At 46.3% G+C, this 19971-nt stretch overlaps 1 protein-coding gene across 1 annotated transcript in view; it reads left to right on the top strand.

The window, feature by feature from the left end:
* Nucleotides 1-19971, top strand: part of RNF185 (ring finger protein 185) — a 44436-nt gene that overhangs the window by 20797 nt on the left and 3668 nt on the right. Inside the window, exons 2-5 of the mRNA XM_075533656.1 lie at nucleotides 8733-8966; nucleotides 11466-11484; nucleotides 13966-14078; nucleotides 14653-14707. Coding sequence (XP_075389771.1) covers nucleotides 8791-8966; nucleotides 11466-11484; nucleotides 13966-14078; nucleotides 14653-14707 — 363 coding nt within the window. The 5' untranslated portion in view covers nucleotides 8733-8790. The remainder of the gene's footprint in view (nucleotides 1-8732; nucleotides 8967-11465; nucleotides 11485-13965; nucleotides 14079-14652; nucleotides 14708-19971) is intronic.

Here is a 19971-nt window from a genome sequence, read left to right as displayed (position 1 = left end):
TAGATGGGGGTGGGGGAGTGTGTGTGTGTGTGTGATGCAATCTGAAGGACAGACTTTGAAGTCACTGTCCTCACTGTGCTGTGTGGGTATTTCTTTCTGGTGTTTGTTTTTAGGATGTTCCCTAATCTAGATGTAGGTGTCCAAAATTTTACTCATCAGAGAACCATCTGAGATGGAGGTTGGTGTCACTTACCTCAAAATAGAGATTCTTGGGTTCTCTCCAGGTCTAGATTTAAAGCACTGAGGGGGTCTGGGAAGGATGCATTGCTTGGGAAAGCAGGAAAATAAACAGGTAAGTTTGTTAGACTCCCTTCTTAAGAATTCTTATAATTATGTGTGTACCTTACAAAGCTCTTCCCCCTCCCTCAAAGAAAAAAACAAAGCACCTCCCATACTAGACTCCAGGGCCTCAACTTGGTCTTGCTCTTCTCTGTGTACTTTCTTCCCATCTGAGTTAGTTGTTTATGGTGCCAACGTGACTGATAAACACGTGTGGGGTTAATTGAAGGGAGGAGGGATAAATGGCTTGGTGAACCTCGCATTTCTAGCACCAGGGTGCAGCTGCCTTAGCAGTTCCCTGCTTCAGCTTGCAAAGCTGACTTCCTTCAAGACATCCCCAAGGAGAAGCCACATGGACCCACCCCGATGCAGCCCTGGTTTTGGAGCAGCCGTGTGGAGACCCCTGCCAGTACTGAGATGCTTATACGCTCACTGATTCGGCTTTCCTCCTGCAGTCGGCATCATAGTTTGTGTTTTGTGAGATGGAGGAGGAATTTGGGGATTGATATTGGACATATGGGTGAATGGGTTAATGTTGGCCTTGAGGGCTTGGGCAGCACTGGGTTGGAATGTTTCCTTGATATGCACTTACCCTTTATATAAAACTCTCTCTTATATGTGAGTTTCTGTGGATTTGTTTCTCTAAAGTACCCAGACTAACACCATCCCACACACATTGGTACAGCACCAGGTTTCCAAGGTTATTTATCAGACCGACTAACCAACCTACTGTCACTGAGTTGCTTCCAGATTATAGGGTTTCAGAGACTATCGCTCTATCTTTATAGGAACAGACAGCCTCATCATTTTGCTGCGGAGTAGCTGGTGTGCATAATCTTGTGGTTAGCAGCCCAACACATCCCACAGCACCACCAGGGCTCTGTAATGTCGTCAGTCCTGGAGAACTACTAGTTGGATGAAGAATGATGATTTTTTAAAATAAATCATTTTATTGGTTTCATACAACTCCTATCACAATCCATACATACATACATCAATTGAGTAAAGCAGATTCCCTTTGTTTCCAGATCCCTACTGCACCATTGTGCATCCTCTGGTCTAACCAGGTCCGCAAGGTAGAATTGGGATGATGATAATTGGGAGGGGAGGAAGCGTTTAAGAACTAGAAGAAGGTTTTGAGTTTCATTGTTGCTACACTGAACCCTGAATGACTCATCTCCTCCCCACTACCCCTCTGCAAGGGATGCCCAGCTGTCTACAGACATTCACGGTTTTTTGAAACCTGGTCCCCTCAGCCCTTCATGATCACACATGTTGGTGTGCTGCTTCCATGTGGGCTTTGTTGATTCTGGGCTAGATGGCCACTTGTTTACTTTAAAGCCGTTAAGTCCCCAGACGCTATATCTCTCAATAGCTGGGCACCACCAGCCTTCTTCACCACACTTATTTATGCATACATTCGTCTTCAGCGTTTATGTGGGGAAGATGATCACACAATGATGGGTTTTGTTCCTTAGTGTCTGCTACCTGGTCTGTTCAACACCTTGTATTCACTTAGGCTGTGTGCTTCTTCTCTGTGGGCTTTGTTGCTTCTGAGCTAGATGGCCGCTTGTTTGCCTTTAAGACCCCAGACACTATATCTTTTTGATAGCCGGGCACCATCAGCTTTCTTCACCACGTTTGCTTATGCACACTTCTGTTTTCAGTGATTGTGTCAGGAAGGTGGGTATCATGGAATGACCGTTTAGGAAGAATGATGGTTTTACTCACTTCAGAAAAGCACAAGAGTTAGAGTATTGCACAAGGAATTTTAGAGAAAGCAAAGCCCGTGCACTTGATTTTGAATTGAGTGTTTAAGGGTAACGTGAGAAGGGAAAGAACTTAAAGTGTCATGTTGGGAAATCTGATTTTGGCACTGCCTGGTCTTGCCTTGAGCAAGTTCTTTAATCTCATGGCTTGATGTCCTCATCTGTAAAATGAGGTGAAGACCAGAAGTGATCAGAGATGTGAATGTGCTTTGAAAACTGGAAACATGAGTTCAGACTGAGGGTAAAAATGCTCCAGGTAGAGAAAGGGGCACAGAACCAGTCCCATGTGATTGCTGTGTCCAAGCTGTACAGTCTGTAGGCCCTACAGGGATGGATCATAAGATAGTTTAGCAGCACAGCAGCTCAGGTGTACTCAGCCTTCTTCCCACTTGACTCTCACCTGCTTCTGAGCCAACCAGATAAGTGAGGGCCTTCTATCTGTGCCATTGGCCCAGTCATGCTGGGTTCTAGAGGCTATGACACCATTCTGTGTTCCAGGTGCTCAATGAATAGTTCCCTAGGAATACTGCCCAGCTACCCTGGTGTGATACATGGAAGTTGGTAGGAGAGGAGGTAAGGTAAGGTGCTTCCAGGGATGGATGTCCTGCCCTGGGACCTGGAATATATTGCAAAGAGAGATTTGTGACCTGTCAGCCAGGGAGTTGGCCAAAATCAGTCACACATGCCAGCACCCACTCACTTGGATATTTAAATACTTCCCAGAATGAGGTTGTAGGTCCTTGCTGGGGCTATGCAGTCAGTCTACTAGGAATTACTCAGCAGTCTACTGAGACCGGGGTATGCAGGCAAGAAAACCCTTAAATTGCTAACCTGCTACAAGGATACCACTTCCTGGAAATTTTAAATTCTATTAACTGTCCCATTTGTTACTTCCTGCCTGTTGTGTAGAAGTGTGGGCCCTGTAGAACTTTGGTGGGTCCAGGGATATATGTGAGAACCTGCCGGGCAACAATGAGTCCTACTTAGATGGGGCCTGCAGGCCACTGGAAATCATAGAAGCACCTCACCAGCACTGTAGGAGACAAGAGGAAAGTCCTCAGGGGACAAACAGGAACACATGCTGGGGTCAGAGCTTGTCAGGATTGATTGGAACTGGCCAAAGAGGCTTTTTATTTGTTTTCTTTTGTTTTTAATTACTGGGTGTGTTTTTTTTTCTGATTTCAAAGGTAACACATATAAAAAATCATCAGTATACAAACATAGAGGACAGAATGTACAAGCCAGTCCCCGAACAATAGAGGTCCAAAACAACTGAGCCTATTGCTATCAAGTCAATTCCTACTCAAAGCAACACTGAAAGATTGAGCAGATTGCCCAGTTTTTCTCCCACAGTGCAGCTAGTGGATTCAAGCCACCTACATTTCAATTAGCAGGCCAGTGCTTTACCCACGGAGCCACCAAGGCTCCTGAATACACAGGTGATCACTATCCTGGATTCCCTGTGTTTCCAGTTCTTATATACCAGTGTGCATCCTCTGGTCAAGCCAGATTTGTAAGGTTGAATTGAGATCATGATAGTGGTGGTGGGGGGTAGGGAGGAGAGCATTAAAGAACTAGAGGAAAGTTGTATGCTTCATCGGTGCTATACTGCACCCTGACTGGCTCATCTCCTCCCCAAGACGCTTTTGTAAGGGGATGTCCAGTTGCCTACAGATAAGCTTTGGGTCTCCACTCTGCACTCCCCCTCATTCACAATATGATTTTTTTGTTCTGGGTCTTTGATGCCTAATACCTGATCCTATTGACACCTCATAATCACACAGGCTGATGTGCTTCTTCCATGTGGGCTTTGTTGCTTCTCAGCTAGATGGCTGCTTGTTTGTTTTCAAGCCTTTAAACACCCAGACTCTATCTTTTGATAGCTGGGCACCATCAGCTTTTTTCACCACATTTGCATATGCACCCATTTTGTCTTCAGAGATCATGTTGGGAAGGTGAACATCACAGAATACCAGATTATTCGAACAAAGTGTTCTTGGTGGTGAGGGAGAACTTGAGTTGAGGCCCAATGTCCATCTGCTACCTTAATATTAAACCTATAAATATATGTACATAGATCTATTTTCCCATGACACAGGGAATCCAGGACAGATAAACCCCTTAGGACCAATATTGAGATAAGCCATAACAGGAGAAAAAGGGGAAGGTGGGGAAAGAAAAGGGAACTGATCACAATGATCTCTCTATAACCCCCTCCCAGGGAGATGGACAACAGAAAAGTGGGTAAAGAGAGACATATCAGTCTGTGTAAGACATGAAAAAATAATAATTTATAAATAATTATTATCAAGGGTTCATGAGTGAGGAAGGGAGGGATGGGGGAAATGAGAAGCTAATGCCAAGGGCTCAAGTAGAAAGAAAGTGTTCTGAAAATTCTTATGGCAACAAATGTATAAATGTGCTTGATACATGGATGGATGTGTGTGTGTGTGTGTGTGTGTGTGTGTGTGTATACATTCTAAATTTTCCTTTTAAATGGATTTTGTAAAAGCCATATCTGTTTATTAACAAAAAAGTACAACAGATAAAACCTGTTGCCATCAAGTTGATGCTGACTCATAGAAAGCATGTAGGAACAAGGGAACAATAAGTGATCCAAAATCAATGGTGAGGATGGTGTAGGAGGCCTGGTAGGGCTTGCTCAAGGGCAGTGTAACCGAGAGGAATTAACTGAAACCCAAATGAAGGCTGAACATGATAGTAAGACAAGAGGAAAGTCAAAGGAAATAGAGGAAAGAACTAGGAGGCCAAGGGCATTTATAGAGGTCTAAATATAGGCATGTGCATATGTAAGTATATTTATATTTGTGAATGGGGAAATAGATCTAAGTGCATATATTTATAGGTTTAGTATTAAGGTAGCAGATGGACATTGGGCCTGTATTCAAGTTCCCCCTCAAGGCAAGAACACTGTTGTATTAACCTGGCATTCCATGATGCTCACCTTCCCAACACAGTAGTTGAAGACAAAATGGGTACATAAGCAAATGTAGTGAAGAAAGTTGATGGTGCCCAGCTTTCAAAAGATATCGCGTCAGGTCTTAAAGGCTTGAAGATAAACAAGCGGCCATCTAGCTCAGAAGCACCGAAGCACACCAGCCTGTGTGATCATGAGGTGTTGATGGGATCAGGTGTCAGGCATCAAAGAGCAAACAATCATATCATTGTGAATGAGGGAGAGTGCGGAGTAGAGACCCAAAGCCCATCTGTAGGCAACTGGACGTCCCCTTACAGAAGGGTCCTGGGGAGGAGATAAGAGTTTCCGGGTGCAGTGCAGCAGTGATGAAACATACAACTTTCCTCTAGTTATTTAATTCTTCCTTCCCCCAACTGTTATCCCAATTCTACCTTACAAATCCAGCTAGACCAGAGTAAGTACACTGGTGCAGATAGGAATTGGAAACACAGGGAATCCAGGACAATAAACCCCTCAGACCCAGTGGTGAGAGTGTCGATAGGAGAAGGGTAAGGGTAAGGTGGGGGGAAAAGAGGGGAACCGATCACAAGGATCTATATATAACCCCTCCCTGGGGGACGGACAACAGAAACATAGGTGAAAGGAGACATCGGACAGTGTAAGACAGGACAAAATAATAATAATTTATAAATTACCAAGGGTTTGTGGGGGGGGGGGGGGAATGAGCCTATAACCAAGGGCCCAAGTAGAAAAAAAATCTTTTGAGAATCATGAGGGCAACAGATGTGCTTGACACAATGGATGGATGGATGGATTATGATAAAGGTTTGTATGAGCCCCCAATAAGATGATTTTTTAAAAATAAAAGAAACCCTATAGAAAGAGTAGAACTACCCACAGAGTTTCCAGTGGGGCTGGTATTAGAATTGCCAGCCTCTGGGTTAGCAGCTGCGTGCTGGGTGTGCTTAGGGCCATCAGGGCTCTTCTAAAACTAGCTAAGAACGTAAACAGTGAAGTCCCCCAGCAATCAGCATCCCAGAATCAACTACTAGAAGTTTAGTGTGTGCCTGCTAGTTGTTGTTCTTTTGCATTTTGTATGGTTTTACCCAAATACCGTTAGGTACTTGTGTAGACGCTGAGTTTTTCCAACACATTTTTTATGGCTTTTGTGGCAAAAGTAGGTACCTCGCTGATACTCGGGTCAGCTTATACTCGAGTATATTTGGTAAAGTTCGTGTACATATGCCTGCAACCTGACCTTCCTTTTAAAAAAACTTTCATTGCAGAAATTTCCAAATGGACAGCACAAAAATAGACTAGTACATCAACTGGGCATCTGCAGTACCATCAACTTTCTCTCAGGCGTGTTTCTTTTTCTTCTCGCCGCTTCCATTTTCCCTTGAAGTATTTTAAAGTACATCCCGAACATGTGTAATAAATACTTAAATATCAATCTCGAACAGGAGGACTTAAACATTCTGTAGTCTCAAATTTATACCCAACAAAATTAGCTAATGTCTTACTATTCACCAGTGTCCAAGCTCAATCCAGTTTTTGTCACCACTCATTTGGTAAGTGGTCCCAGTGAAATCCACATGCTACACATGGTTTCTGTCTCCCAAGTCTCTACTCTCAGTCTGTAACTCCCTGCGGACTCCCGTACTCCAATTGCCCATGCGATTTTATTTTTTCAAGACTCTGGGTTATTCTTCCTGTAGAAACCCTGTTTCAGATTTATCTGATTCATGGAGTTGTTCCACACATTGATTTACACTTCTTCCCCTTGTCCCTCCATGCTTTCTGGCTGTGGGTTGACAGAAAAGGGCTTTCAGAAGCTCTGTGAGCATGTGTACTTGGAAGTAAGAGCATTTGGTTTGTTGTGCTGGGGCCTCCTATTATATGCATCAGGAGTTGGTCCAAGTTTTCATGAGGTTGATCTCTGAGCCCAACTTTTTATTTTTATGGCTTTTTTCTATATACATGTAAGTCTTGATATTAAAGACAGCCTCTTATTCTTAAACAAAGATGCAAACTTGATTTGGGTTCTTGGAACACTTTAGCTGCAGCAGTGAGCAGGGGCCCTTGGAAGCCAGTACCAGCCCGGAGAAGCCACACTAGGTGGTGTGTAAGGGGAGGAAGCACTGGGCTGGGGGAAGGTGTCAGGGTAGAGGCCTGTAAGGCACCAGGGCTGCGGCAGTTGGCTGGCCTTTTGGGACATAACGTAAAATGATGTAACTCTGTGAAAAAGTGGCGGCGAGTGACCTCCTCTCCCTGCTTCCTCACTGGGCTGTGTTGCCAGAGAGGGTGTGCGAGTGTTAGGAGCTCTGAGTCCGCGGCATAAAGGAGGGCTTTAGGGCCTCTATCTCACTTTGGAAGCTCAAATCCGAGAAGTTCCTGCACTCTGGTGGTGAGTCCCAGACAAAAAGGGCCTGGGGGGAGGGAGGCACCTGCTCTGGGGGGCAGGGCAATGCAATGAGCAGGATGAGCTAGATGACCTGGTGCGACAGTCTCAGCCAGAGGGGATTCTGAGCTCGTGGAGTCCCGTGCCTCATTTTACAGATGAGGATACTGGCTCAGAGGCGCCAGGGAGGGTTTTAAACCGCACAGCAGGGTGGAGGTTGGCCTCAAACCAGCATCCAGGTCTCCGGGTCTTTGGTGATGGTACCCAACCAGCATTCCCATTGAAGTGTCTGTGATGGTGAGTGTGGCCAGACCAGGCTTCTGACAAGTTCTTGCTCTCCCTCCCGAACTCCTGGACACCACTGGCCTCTCGTTCAAATCCTGGCCAGGTTCTCCAGCTTGCAGGCAGTAGTGAGCAACTGGTATCTACTGTGTCGGCAGTTCACAGTTGGTGGAACAGTTGTCTGAATGCAAATCGACTTCTGGAGCTTCCTGACGAGAGTGAAAGATCTGATAACCTGATAACCCCTGAGCATGTATGAGTGTGCCAGGGGGTATCAGGTGATGGGGAGATAAGTAGTGTGTCCCTCGGTGCATTTGTAGGGGTACACATCGGGCCGCGGTCTGCATCACTTCAAAACCACCAGCAGCTCCACAAGTCTCAGAAACCCACGGGGGTCACTCTGAGTCTGGATGGCAGTGAATTTCACTTAGGGTGAATAATGCTAACTTTCCGTTTCTAGCAGTGTCACGAACTTCCCCTTTAAATGTGTTGAAGCTAAAAAGTTGGCAGATTTAAACAAAATAAAGCAGGTGCATTCTAACCTGTCAGAAGGGAGAACACCAAAACTGGATGTGAAAAAGACACTTGGCCAGGTGACCTTTCTGGTCCTTGCCAGTGTGGTAACCTTGGACCGCTGCAGGGCTGTATTGACAGTCAAGTGTCTCCCAGTCAGGAGCTCCTGGCCTGACAGATAGAACCCCCACTTGGGAGGCGTCCCCAGCTGGAGGACAGCCTGGATGTTCCATGTTATTGAGCAGACACTTCCCACCTGGGCTGTTCGCTTAGGAGACTGTTAAGGCAGGTGAGCCAGAGTCCCAGTTTCTGTAGTCAGCTGGGTTTGTGCAGTTTGGGTAGTTGAGCTTCCTCTGGGCTGTGTTTTGCTGGGAATTTCTGGTCTCTGCTCCAGTGAGTGCCCTACCACACTTGTCCTCTGCAGCCTCTGGGAAGTCCACCCAAGACTTCGGTCGCAGTCTGGAGTGGAGAGGTGGCTGGTGATGACTAGCATGGAAACTGGGAGGAGGGGCCTCCAGAAACAGGCAACTAAGGGCAGTCTGCCTTTTAGGACTTCTTGAAGATTTCTGGGGAGACGCTTCACCTCAAAGCTTTGCTGGCAGCCAAGGATGGCGAGCAAGGGGCCCTCGGCCTCCACGGCCCCCGAGAACTCCAGTGCAGGAGGACCCAGCGGGAGCAGCAATGGTGCTGGCGAGAGTGGGGCACAGGACAGCACCTTCGAGTGCAACATCTGCCTGGACACAGCCAAGGACGCTGTCATCAGCCTGTGCGGTCACCTCTTCTGGTCAGTACCCCTGCCACTGGCCCAGAGCACGTCCCGATAGCTTTAGAAAGTTCAAACCCTTAGCAGCGCTGGATAGAAGGCAGATGTTCACTTTCAGTTCAAATGTCTGCAGGTCACCGAGTCCCGGGTGAGCTGAGCATGTTATGTCCCCAGCCCCGGACTCCATATCCCTATCGCTAAAGCGCTGACTTCCTGTAGCCTCCTGCCTTTGCTGAGCCAAGAAATGGGACATAGCAGCTGTGAGTGGGCACTGGAGGTAGGCTGTCTCCTTGTGACGCTTCATCCCTCTGCCCCATTCCCAGCGGGACTCGTGAGCAGTAAGTGACTGGACACGTACAAGAGTAGCTGCCGTGTCCACAGTGACCATGATTGCTACTCGATTCCACATAGGTCCAAATGAAAGGACGCACGTGTCCAAGTCAGGATCAATGACTACACATGACTCGTGGCTCTGAGCTTTCGAGGTTTTGAGCTAGTCTTCAAGGGTGGGCTTGGTTAAATAGAGGGAGAGAGGTGAATGGTGTCTGTGCCCGGGAAGCAGGGAGTTTAGCTTGGCAACAATGTGAAAGGTAAGTAAGTGTATGAATATGTGAAGAGAAGGAGGCAGCGAGTTCTGTCTAATAATTACTCTTTATAGTTTGATGTGAGTGCGGGTTCACAGAGCACATTGGCTTTCCATCCAACAGCTCATACCCCTTTTGATTGGTTACGTGGATTGCAGTCCCCACACGTGAACAGCCCTTTCCCACGTCCTTCCTGCGTGTACTGCTGCTGTTCGTCCTTCTTTCCTGTCCCTTCCCACTCTCTGAGCTTTACCCCTGGGTGAAATGCTGCCCTTTGATGGGTGGTTATTTTAAGGCGTGTAGGCAGGCGTGGCTCCACGGTGAGGCCTGAATTCAGAGGGACTAGGGGCCACAGTCACACAACTCTCACCAGTCTCTGTCGGCCAAATAAGGTCTGGTCTTTTTTCCCCAGGATTTTGAGTTTTGTTCCACGTTTTCTCCCCCTCTACCCAGGACCCTCTATTGAGATCCTTTTCAAAGCAGTTGGTAGTGGTACGCCAGGTACCACACAGTTGTTGGCCTCAGGGATAGGGAGGTTGAGGTTCACGTGGTCCGTTCGTGCTCTGAACTGACTGTTTCCATGTATCTTCCATTGTCTTCACTCGTCTTGGCTTTGGGCAGCGAGAGTTGCTAACAGTTTTCATGCAGAGGCTGTTTCTGTTCCGACCTACCATGTGTGTCTCAGAAGCTGGAGATCCTCTGAGACAGCATAAAGTCAGTACTTGGAATAAGTGACAAAGAACAAAGACAGGCAGGATACCCTGGGAAGAAAGAACACAGATTCCCCAATGAAACCGGCATTTCCGGCCCTTGAGCCAATCTGCTGGCCTCTCTGTGCATCAGCTTCCTCAGCTATGAAGTGGGGAGGATTAAGCTAGTGAGCCACAGGCTGGCCCATGTGAGGTGCTTAGTAACTGGGAGAAATCGCCACTCTGGCTATAACCCAGAGAGTTCCACAAGCTTCTTACTCTTCCCTCCATTCGGTGGACAGCCTGGGGGGGATTTGCCAGTGGAGACCTACCATGGTTTCGGGTGTTCATCTTACAGTGGAGGTGAAAGTTTAATGTTGGAGCCAGATGTGAGGCGTCTGTTCTGTCCAAGGAAACCATATTTGATTTGTGACACAGCTTCTATGGAAAGGAACCACCCTCTGAGGCTAAATTTTACTCAGCTTGAAAAGATGTATGTTGTGAGAGCAACAGAAGCCATGGCTACATTCTCCAGTGTCCTAGATAATTAATTATACATCTTTCCAATCTATGTCCTTTGTCGGATGCAGTACTGGGTGATCGAAAATGAACTGAGGAAATGGGTAGCATTTTCTGTGGTGTAAACTCACAGAACCAAAGTTAGCCAAGTAGCACCCCCATCGTGGCCATGACTTATGGACAGACCTCACCTCTAAGCTTTTTCTCAAGGCGGAGTACAGTGGAACTGTGAGCCCGAGGAGGCGTGCGGCTCCAAGGGGCCCGAGAGTGAAACAGCGCGTGCACGCCTGAGAGCACCCCCGCACGTTTCTCCTGTACAGGCAGGGGGCCCTAGCTTGATGGGATTCCTTCAGAGGCTATCGTCCTCCCCGCAGGTGACCATCCCAGGAAGCTGGATCTGCGATGGTGCTCTTGGGCTCCCTGGTATAGTGGGATCCCAGGCATGGAGACTGGAATCTTGACTCCATTGCCTCACTTTACCTGTGATTTTAGTTCACTTTTGCTTTTCACACTTCTAATTTCTGACACCCGATATCCCCAAGAGCCTCGGTGAGGGGGCTCCAGGAGAGGGACTGCCTCCCCCAGGTGGGTCTGCAGTACTCCATAGGTTCACCCTGTTGCCCATTCGGCTGCCCTAACTGTATGACCATCCACGCCTCTGCTAACAAGAGCACTTTGTTTCCCCCTCTCTCTCCTGGATGACTGCTTGCCCTGGGGACTCTTGACAGTTGGCCGTGTTTACATCAGGTAAGACGGATTTTATTTTACTTTGTCTTTCATCAGCTAGGGTTGCACAATTCACCCTGAGTCTCAGGAGGCTGCTGTCAGAAGCTGCAATCGCCCTGGCTTGTGGGCTCATTTGCTTGCCTACCCTTCCACCCTTGTTACACATCTGCCACTCACAGGCACTCTGAAAGACGGGGCCAATGTGATACGCTAGAGCAGTGGTTCTCAACCTTCCTCACGCCGCGACCCTTTCATGCAGCTCCTCAGGTGGTGGTGACCCCCAACTACAAAATTATTTTCGTTTCTATTTCGTAACTGTAATTTTGCTACTGTTTTGAATCAGGCGACCCCTGTGAAAGGATCATTCAACCCCCAAAGGGGTCACAACCCACAGGTTGAGAACCACTGCCCTAGAGAGTCTTGACCCTGCCTCCTGTGCGTGGATTTGCAAGCCACCACCTCTAGGTCTCAGTTCCTCATTGTAAATTGGTTTGAGTTTGATGCTATGTTAGGTCCTTTCTGTTTGTGAGATTCTGCCTCTATAAAAACCATCTTGTATCATCTCGTACCCCTTGAAGGTACATTTTTTAAATGTTAGGAGAGAAGACATTTTGGTATTAATTTAAAATTGGCAAGGGGGGGGGCAGTTAAAACAAGTCTGTTTTCCCAGTTTAGATTACTATAAAGTTCAGTTTTATTGTTTTTCTCCAAGAACCAGGCACCTGCTTGGTAATACCAAACTGGACCTGGCTGGGAGCAAGCAGGAGAGCCGCACACTGGAGTGGTTTCGGGAGGGATGTTAGGGAGCACAGTGGTTCAAGACGTCTAGAGTCTCAGTATCCAGTTGAGGAAGAAGGGCAACAGGGAGGCCCTTCTGTGCAGTCCAGGGCTGCGCATTTTGACTCAAGCAGAGCCTAAGAGCCCGGTGGAACTGTGAGATTATGAAGCACATGCCGGCCTGGAGGTTATGAAGTGTACCTAACACGTAGATTTTGGACACATCAACCATATGACAGAGCAAGTGGGGAGTTTAAAACCACTGTGTCTTGCCAACTCCCTTCTGATTCATGCTTATAAGCCTCAGATCACTGAATCTAAAGGTGTAATTTACGTTCTGAGATAAATGTTGAAACATAAATTTATATGGACTCCCTGGTGGTACAGTTAAGCACTTGACTATCTAAAAGGCTGGAGGCTCAAACCCACCCATAGGTGCCTTGGGAGGCAGACTTGGGCATCTGATTTGACAACTGTGGATCAGTTAGTTCTGTTCTGGATTCACGGGGTTGACATGAGTCAGACAATGTCTGACATCAACAGCATACATATGTGTGGCAGTACTAGGTGCCTTCAAGTTTGATGTGATTCATAACAACCTATGTACAACAGAATGAGATGTGGCCAGGGCCTGTGTCATCCTCACAGTTGCTCTTGTGTTTGAACACGTGTTCAAGCCATCGTGTCAGGCCATCTTGTTGAGGTGTTCTTTTTCACTGGTGCCTCTACTTTACCAAGTGTGATGTCCTTCTCCAGGGACTTGTCATCTGTCTAAATAAAGAGAGACAGAGGGAGATCTAGCACGTCCCTGGAGAATAGATATAATTATTTCATGTCTATGAAGACATATTTGTTGGGTGCCATTGAGTTGATTGGGACTCAGCAAAGCACACTGCCCTGTAGTGTTTCCTGGTTGGTCATCTTAACGGAAGCAGATTGCCATTTCTTTGTCTCCTGTAACTCGTGGGTGTGCACAACCCACCACCCTTTTTGTTAGCAGTTGAGTGCTTCCCAACTGTGCCTCTAGGACACCTTTATAAAGCCATTGTAGATGATAAGTGTTATTATTTTTGTTTTTAAGAAAGTTAAAATGATATAAAAGTAATTAGTGGAAGGACTTAGAAGACCCAGCACAGGACTCTGGGGTTTTTTAATATATATTTGGGGGGGGGGTAGTGGTTTTAATATTTAAAGAAAGAGTAAGTGCAAAAATCAGTGAAAGTACATTAAAAAAAAACCCAGCAAGTTTTAGAGGATGACCAAGGTTTATCCTTGAGAACCTAGCAAGTCCCCAGAAAAAGTGAGATCACAGAAAGAAAAAAGTGATTACTAAGATAGGACAGTTGGTCCATTGGGAAGGTAGAGATTTCAAGTTCATTGTGCCTGCTTTAGCATTTGGTACAGACCCAGGCCAGCTCTTTCAGACCCCTGCTATTGCTTCAGGGTTGCATTCTTCTGCTACCTTGCCGGGTGCCCCAAGGGAGAAACAAAGCTTGGGGAAGGCTGTTTAATTGTGGTGGTATTTAAAGGCAATTTTGATTTCCGTACTTGTAAATATTGAGTGCTAGGAGTGGGAATTGTAGAGAAGCGTTGCCTTGAGGTATTCCATCCGATGGTGTTTCCTATTTTGAGTCCCTGACCCTCCTCTCAACCAGCTGTGGTCACCTAGCCGTCATCTCATTGACCTTGTGCCATTCATGTGTATTATTACTCTTTTGCTTGCAGTGGTTGGAGACCAGACCTAACCGGCAGGTGTGCCCGGTTTGCAAGGCCGGCATCAGTCGAGACAAGGTCATCCCACTCTACGGCCGGGGCAGCACCGGGCAGCAAGACCCCAGGTGAGGGCTGGGAGCACCTTTCACACTCACTCCTCCCATTGGACTGGAATTCCCTTCTGCTGAATAACCTCTTCTACCAGAACACTAAGTTCTGAGTCAGCCAGATAGGACTCTGCCGGGGGTGGGGAGCCACTTTTTGGCCTACTGAGCATGCCCTGGGTGCAGGCACTCTGCACTCAGCCTTGTTTGCCAGCCTTGCAAAAGACCTCACAGTTGCTAGTGTGCAAAGTGCCGTGAAGCCTGGCAAACAGCATGTCCGATTGGCAGGAGAGTCCACGGAGCAGGGTTGCTGCACTGGTGAAGGAGGTATACAAAATGCCAGCAGAAGGGCTAGGCCAGTGGTTCTCAACCTATGGGTCATGACCCTTTTGGGGGTCGAATGGCCCTTTCACAGGGGTCGCTCGATTCATAACAGTAGCAAATGACAGTGATGAAGTAGCAAGGAAAATAATGTTATGGTTGGGGGGGGGTCACTGCAACATGAGCTGTATTAAGGGGTTGCGACATGAGGAAGGTTGAGAACACTGCTCAAAGCAGATTCCATTAATCTTAGTTTATGTCATTTCTGTTTCAGAGAGAAGACGCCTCCGCGTCCTCAGGGACAGAGGCCAGAGCCGGAGAACAGAGGGGTGAGGAACATTGTATGAACAGCTCTTAGACATGAGCCTATGGCTTTAGAAATTTCCTTCTAGACTGTACGGTTTTTCTCCTGACTATAAAAGTAAAACAGAATTTGTAAAATACCCTAAGGCAAAGCAGGGGGTGGGCAGACATCACTTCTGACCATGGTCTCCAGAGACAGCCACTGGAAATGGTTTGATCTAGTTCTTGTTCTCCATTGGGCTATAATTATGATAACCAAACCCAACCCACTGCCACTGCCACTGCCACTGCCAAGTGACTTCCAGTGCAGACCAACTCCCTGGGTTAGAGTACTCTGCCTCCGAGGGATTCCAAGGCTGTAACTCTTTTCAGAAGCAGACTGCCACATCTTTGTTCAGAGTGACTGGTGGGCTTGAACTGCCTACCTTTTGGTTCACAGACAAGTGTGTTAGGCATTGTGCCATGAAGCAAAACAAACTCATTGCCATCGAGTCGATACTGACTCCCGGTGAACCTATCCGACAGGGTAGAGCAGCCCTGTGGGTTTCTGAGACTGGAACTATGAGAGAAGAAAGTCCTGTCCACCACCAGGCACCTTATAATTTGGGGTAGGCACATACAAATTTCATTATAGATCTATTTGTGTGTTTCTAAGTAGTATTTGGCTCCTGCTTTTTTAACCCCTCTTAAAAATTACATTTTACTCCAAAAGTATGTGTATTCTGTGCCTTCTGCTTGCTGGGTGATGCTCTAGCAGAGAGTCCTGTCCTCATCTGTTTCCATCCTCCAGGAGGAGACTTGGACCGATACACCTGAGATTTTACCTCTGTCGATAATACTGTGTTTAATGACTATCTGGTGTTTGGTTATACAGACAATATAATTTACTTAATCCCTAGTTGGACATTTAGCTATTTTCTTTCTTAATATATAGATATTTGCTATTTCAAAAATGCTTGTGAACTTATAGATAAATCTTTAAACAGATCCACAATTATTTTATTAAGATAAATTAATAGAATTATAATTACTAGATCAGAAATTCCTTTCCCTACTATTAGGGTTCTTATTTGTTTCACCTCATTAATCATGTTAGATTTACATATATTCATTTGTATATTTAAAATCGTGTGGTACTTGAAAGTCAAGATAGCTAACCCTTCAGAAATAGTTACAGGAGCAGTGGTTTCCTGTGGGTACGGGAAAGGTGGGGGGCAAGGGGAATAGGGAGCTGATAGCGTTGCCGGTTTGCAGGAGGCGATGGATGACAGCGGGAGCCCAGGATTCTTCTGTGGGAACGACATAGGAAACAAGGCTCCGGTGAACTCCCTCTGTCCACAATTGACAGATGGGGGGAAGGGGGTTGCTAAACAGAGCACATTGGACAGATGAGGATAGAGGATCAGAGGCATAAGTCTGGCTTGAAAAGTGGAAGCTTTGTCGCTGGACCTGATCTAGTTTTCAACAGTTTCTGTATTTTTGTTTTGTTTCATTTTTGTTGGTTCCTATTTGGGTATATTTCAGAGGTGTTATGTCATTGAAAGTCACACTCTTGACACTGTGTTATGTGTTGTTCTCTTTTTCGGTATATGCAGTTGACGGTTGATGAACCTATAGGAACAGCAAGTAGAATATGAATGGTGGGGGTTGGGGAGACGTAAAAGGGCGACGATGTCAAGGAGTCCAGAAAGAAAAGGAATGTTTGGAAACTGAGTGTGGGAGCAATTGGTTAATGCTACTTGACGTGATTGAATTATGGAATTACATGATGTATGTGGTTTTTTAAAAATCATCTTATTGGGGGCTTATAGCTCTTACAACATCCCATACATCGATTGTATCAAGCATATTTGTACATATGTTGCCATTATCATTTCTAAAACATTTTCTACTTGAACCCTTAATATAAGCTCCTTTTTTTCCCCTTTCTCTTCCCACCCTCATGAATCCTTGGTCAATTATATATTGTTATTACTATTTCATATCGTACACTATCTGTTGTCTCCCTTCACCCACATTCCAGTCACTCATCCCCTTCCGGCTATATATCAAACCTTATGATGGGTTCCCTCTTTCTCAGCCCTTCCGCCTCCCCTCATGATATCGCTACAATGATATATGTATTAACTCCAAATTAATAATAAGTTTTTAAAAATATAAAAAGGAGACAGGACCAAAGGCAACAAAATACATCTTTCCCTAGAGCTTATGCTTGGAATTCGTACTTCTAGCCTCCTAAACTGAGAAAGCATGAATTTCTGTTTCATTAAAGCCAAAAATAAATAAATACACAATGAGCGTAAAAAAATTGCACATTCAAATCCGACTTTAGTTTTAAAAGTAAAATACTGACTGCCAAAATTCAGCTTTCCCTGTTCTCTTCATTTGGTATGCTTTACATACATAATTTTGGTGCAAGTAATCCCCTCATCACTGTGAGGTAATTTGAATGCAAGTCAAGTGCTTCTTTTTTTAAAAGCTTTAGAGTAAAAATCATCAATATCTTTATAAATACTACCCTTGTCTTTTGGTGTGGGAAACATTACATGTAAACTTACGTGGTTTAACATTCATATTACTAATGATAAGACGCGAAACCAATAGACAAGTGATTCTGACCCTGCTTGTCATAACTTGATTCATTATAAATCAGGGACTGCCAGCAGTCACCCCTATTCTGTTTGTGGCTTTTCAGCTTTATGCTGTAAATATTTCCCACGCTGCTCTCTAGTGTCCTCAGGATCATGTGTACAGGCTGCTGCTGGTTCCTTCAAGGAGCCAGCCCTGGTGGCACTGTTGTTGGGTGTGCGTTGGCTTGTGAGCCACCAGGCTGAGGTGTAAGCCCATCTGCCGTCCCAGGGAGAAAGTTAAGGCGGTCTGGGCCAGGACAGAGCACAGCCTGGGGACCCTCCGAGACCACTGTGAGTCCGAGTGGACTTGATGGCCGTGGCTTTTGAGTTATTACTCATTCTGTTGAGTTTGGATACATCTGTCTAGGTTTGCCTTATCAAGGAACTTTTCGGTTGCTTCCAATTTTTGCTGTTATAAGTAATACTACAATGACATATTTGTATATATTACTTTTTTACTGAAAGTATGACATTTCCTTAGTATTCCTAAGAATAAGATGATTGAATCAGGGATCTTGATAGAAATTGAGATTGCCTCCAGATTATCCTTAACAATAATCTCAGGGAACATTATTGAATGGCTAATATAAGTGAAAACTATTGGTTAACAGCTTTATACCCATGAGCTCGTTAAGCCTCACATTGACCTGTTTAATGGAAGAGGAAGAGGGACCTCAGAGGAAGAGGGACCTCGGGGCAGGCTCAGAGAGGTGAAGGGATTTGCTCCAGAGCACCGGGTCTGATCCTCAGCTCTCCGTGTGACAAGTCCCTGCTGACAAGTGGCTCCAGTGCAGCACCACTTTAACCCTTTGCAGGCTGCAGCTTCCCTTGGAGCATTTAGCTTCTGACCCAGAAATCTGAGTACCAGGAAGCCCGAGGCCCCAGGCTTGATGGTGGTAGCACCCAACTCTAGGGTGGCCAACACCCACCTCTCCCAGTGATGCTGTTTATCAGGAACAGGAACCCACCGGGTCTGAGAATGGGGATTGTCTGGAAAGGGAAGCCAGTGCTCAGGCTCTGATGAAACAATTGCATCTTCCTGGGTGAGGCGGCCTTGGTCCCAGGAGGTCTGAGCAAGGGCATTTCTGCGCTGAGAGAAGGAAGCCAGTTGTTTTCTTTCTGTAAGTTTGCCTTCTTCAAAAGTGGGCTGTTACAGTTTACAGGTAAGAGGTTTGAAGGTAGGCGTCAGGTTGCTCCGTGAGGGCCAGGGAGTGGCAACTCTTGTACAAGTCTTGCATCAGCCTCACGGATGCAGGTCACTCAGTCCTCTGTGAAGAGCAGTTGCTCAGTCATAGTTTTCTTGTTCTTGATTTTTAGTCCTTTTCCCTGAGGTTCTAGGAAGGGGAAGAGGAATGTGCACAGTGGTTCAGATCGTGGGTTTAGATTAGGTTGACCTAGTTTTCTATATAAACTCTACCCTAGCTATGCAAATGTAGTCAAGTTTTTTCACCTCTCTCAGCCCCAGTTTCAGGAGCCCTGGTGGTGCAATCTAGTTAGTGAGCTCGGCTGCTAACTTAAAGGTTGGCAGTTTGAACCCACCAGCCACTCCAAGGAGAGAGCCATGGCAGTCTGCTTCTGTACAGATTACACTCTGGAAACCCTCCGGGCAGTTGTGCCCTGTCCTGCAGCGGAGCTGTGAGTCAGGCCGAATCAACGCCATGGCGGTGGGTGTGGTGTGGTGTCCTGTGTGATTGGTAGGCCCAGTTTGGTGAGCTGTAAAGGCTCGTGATGCTGATGTAGAAATTAAATGCTATTTGCATGCCCTAGTGCTTAGCCTGGCAACTAGCACACAGTCGGGGCTTTCAACATGATAATTGCTTTCTCACAACACGATTGATCCCTGCTGAGTCTTTTCACATGAAGGGGGGAGGGGGTCTCTGTGGGTGCGGAGATGCAGAGATGAGGGCAGGGGGACTGGCCAGGCTGCTGGGGTTGGTGGTTTTGAGGGGGGGGAAGGTGTGAGATGGCAGTTGAACAAGGAGAAGCCCCAACTTTCTACCCCAGCCATTTCTGCCCTATTCGTAATCCAGGAGACAATTACAAAGTTAAGTGCTCTGTAAACTTTCAGAATTATTTGTAATCATATTAAAAGACATTTTGGAGGGAGAAAAGCAGGCATATCTTACCTACATATCTACATGTTATGTCTTTCTGGTAGTGGTGTCCGCATACTCACTGATTGCCATGACTTGTGCCCATGGTGTCCACATGCCGGCACTTTGTCATGCACTTGGGACCGTGGAGTGTCCACATACCTACAGATGGTCATGACTTGGGACTGTGGTGTTCAGTTTTGTCTGAGAACTTTGTGAAAGCAGTTTACCTATGTTCCTGCATGGTTTGATCATACTGGTCCCGCCAGAGTGAGACATGCTGAGGGCACCAGGCCAGGCTGCTGACGGGGGTGGTTTTGAGGGGAGGCTGTGCTGTGGCAGGTAAACAAGGAGAACCCACAACTTTTCTACCTCGGTCATGTCTCAAGATTTTGATCTTGACTTTTATTGTGTGCTAATGAGGACTCTCCGTTTTTGCTGTTACAGATACTATGTAGTTTGTTTTGAAATTCCCCCGTAATTGGGCTTTTTGCCGATTTTTTTTGCAGATAAAAAACATGTAGAAACATTTGCTAGCTAGTGCGAGACACCTCAAGATCTAAGAAC

The sequence above is a fragment of the Tenrec ecaudatus genome, chromosome 16 (assembly GCF_050624435.1).
Source record: "Tenrec ecaudatus isolate mTenEca1 chromosome 16, mTenEca1.hap1, whole genome shotgun sequence".
In the NCBI taxonomy this organism is placed as follows: domain Eukaryota; kingdom Metazoa; phylum Chordata; class Mammalia; order Afrosoricida; family Tenrecidae; genus Tenrec; species Tenrec ecaudatus.
This window is presented reverse-complemented; position numbering and strand designations above follow the sequence as displayed.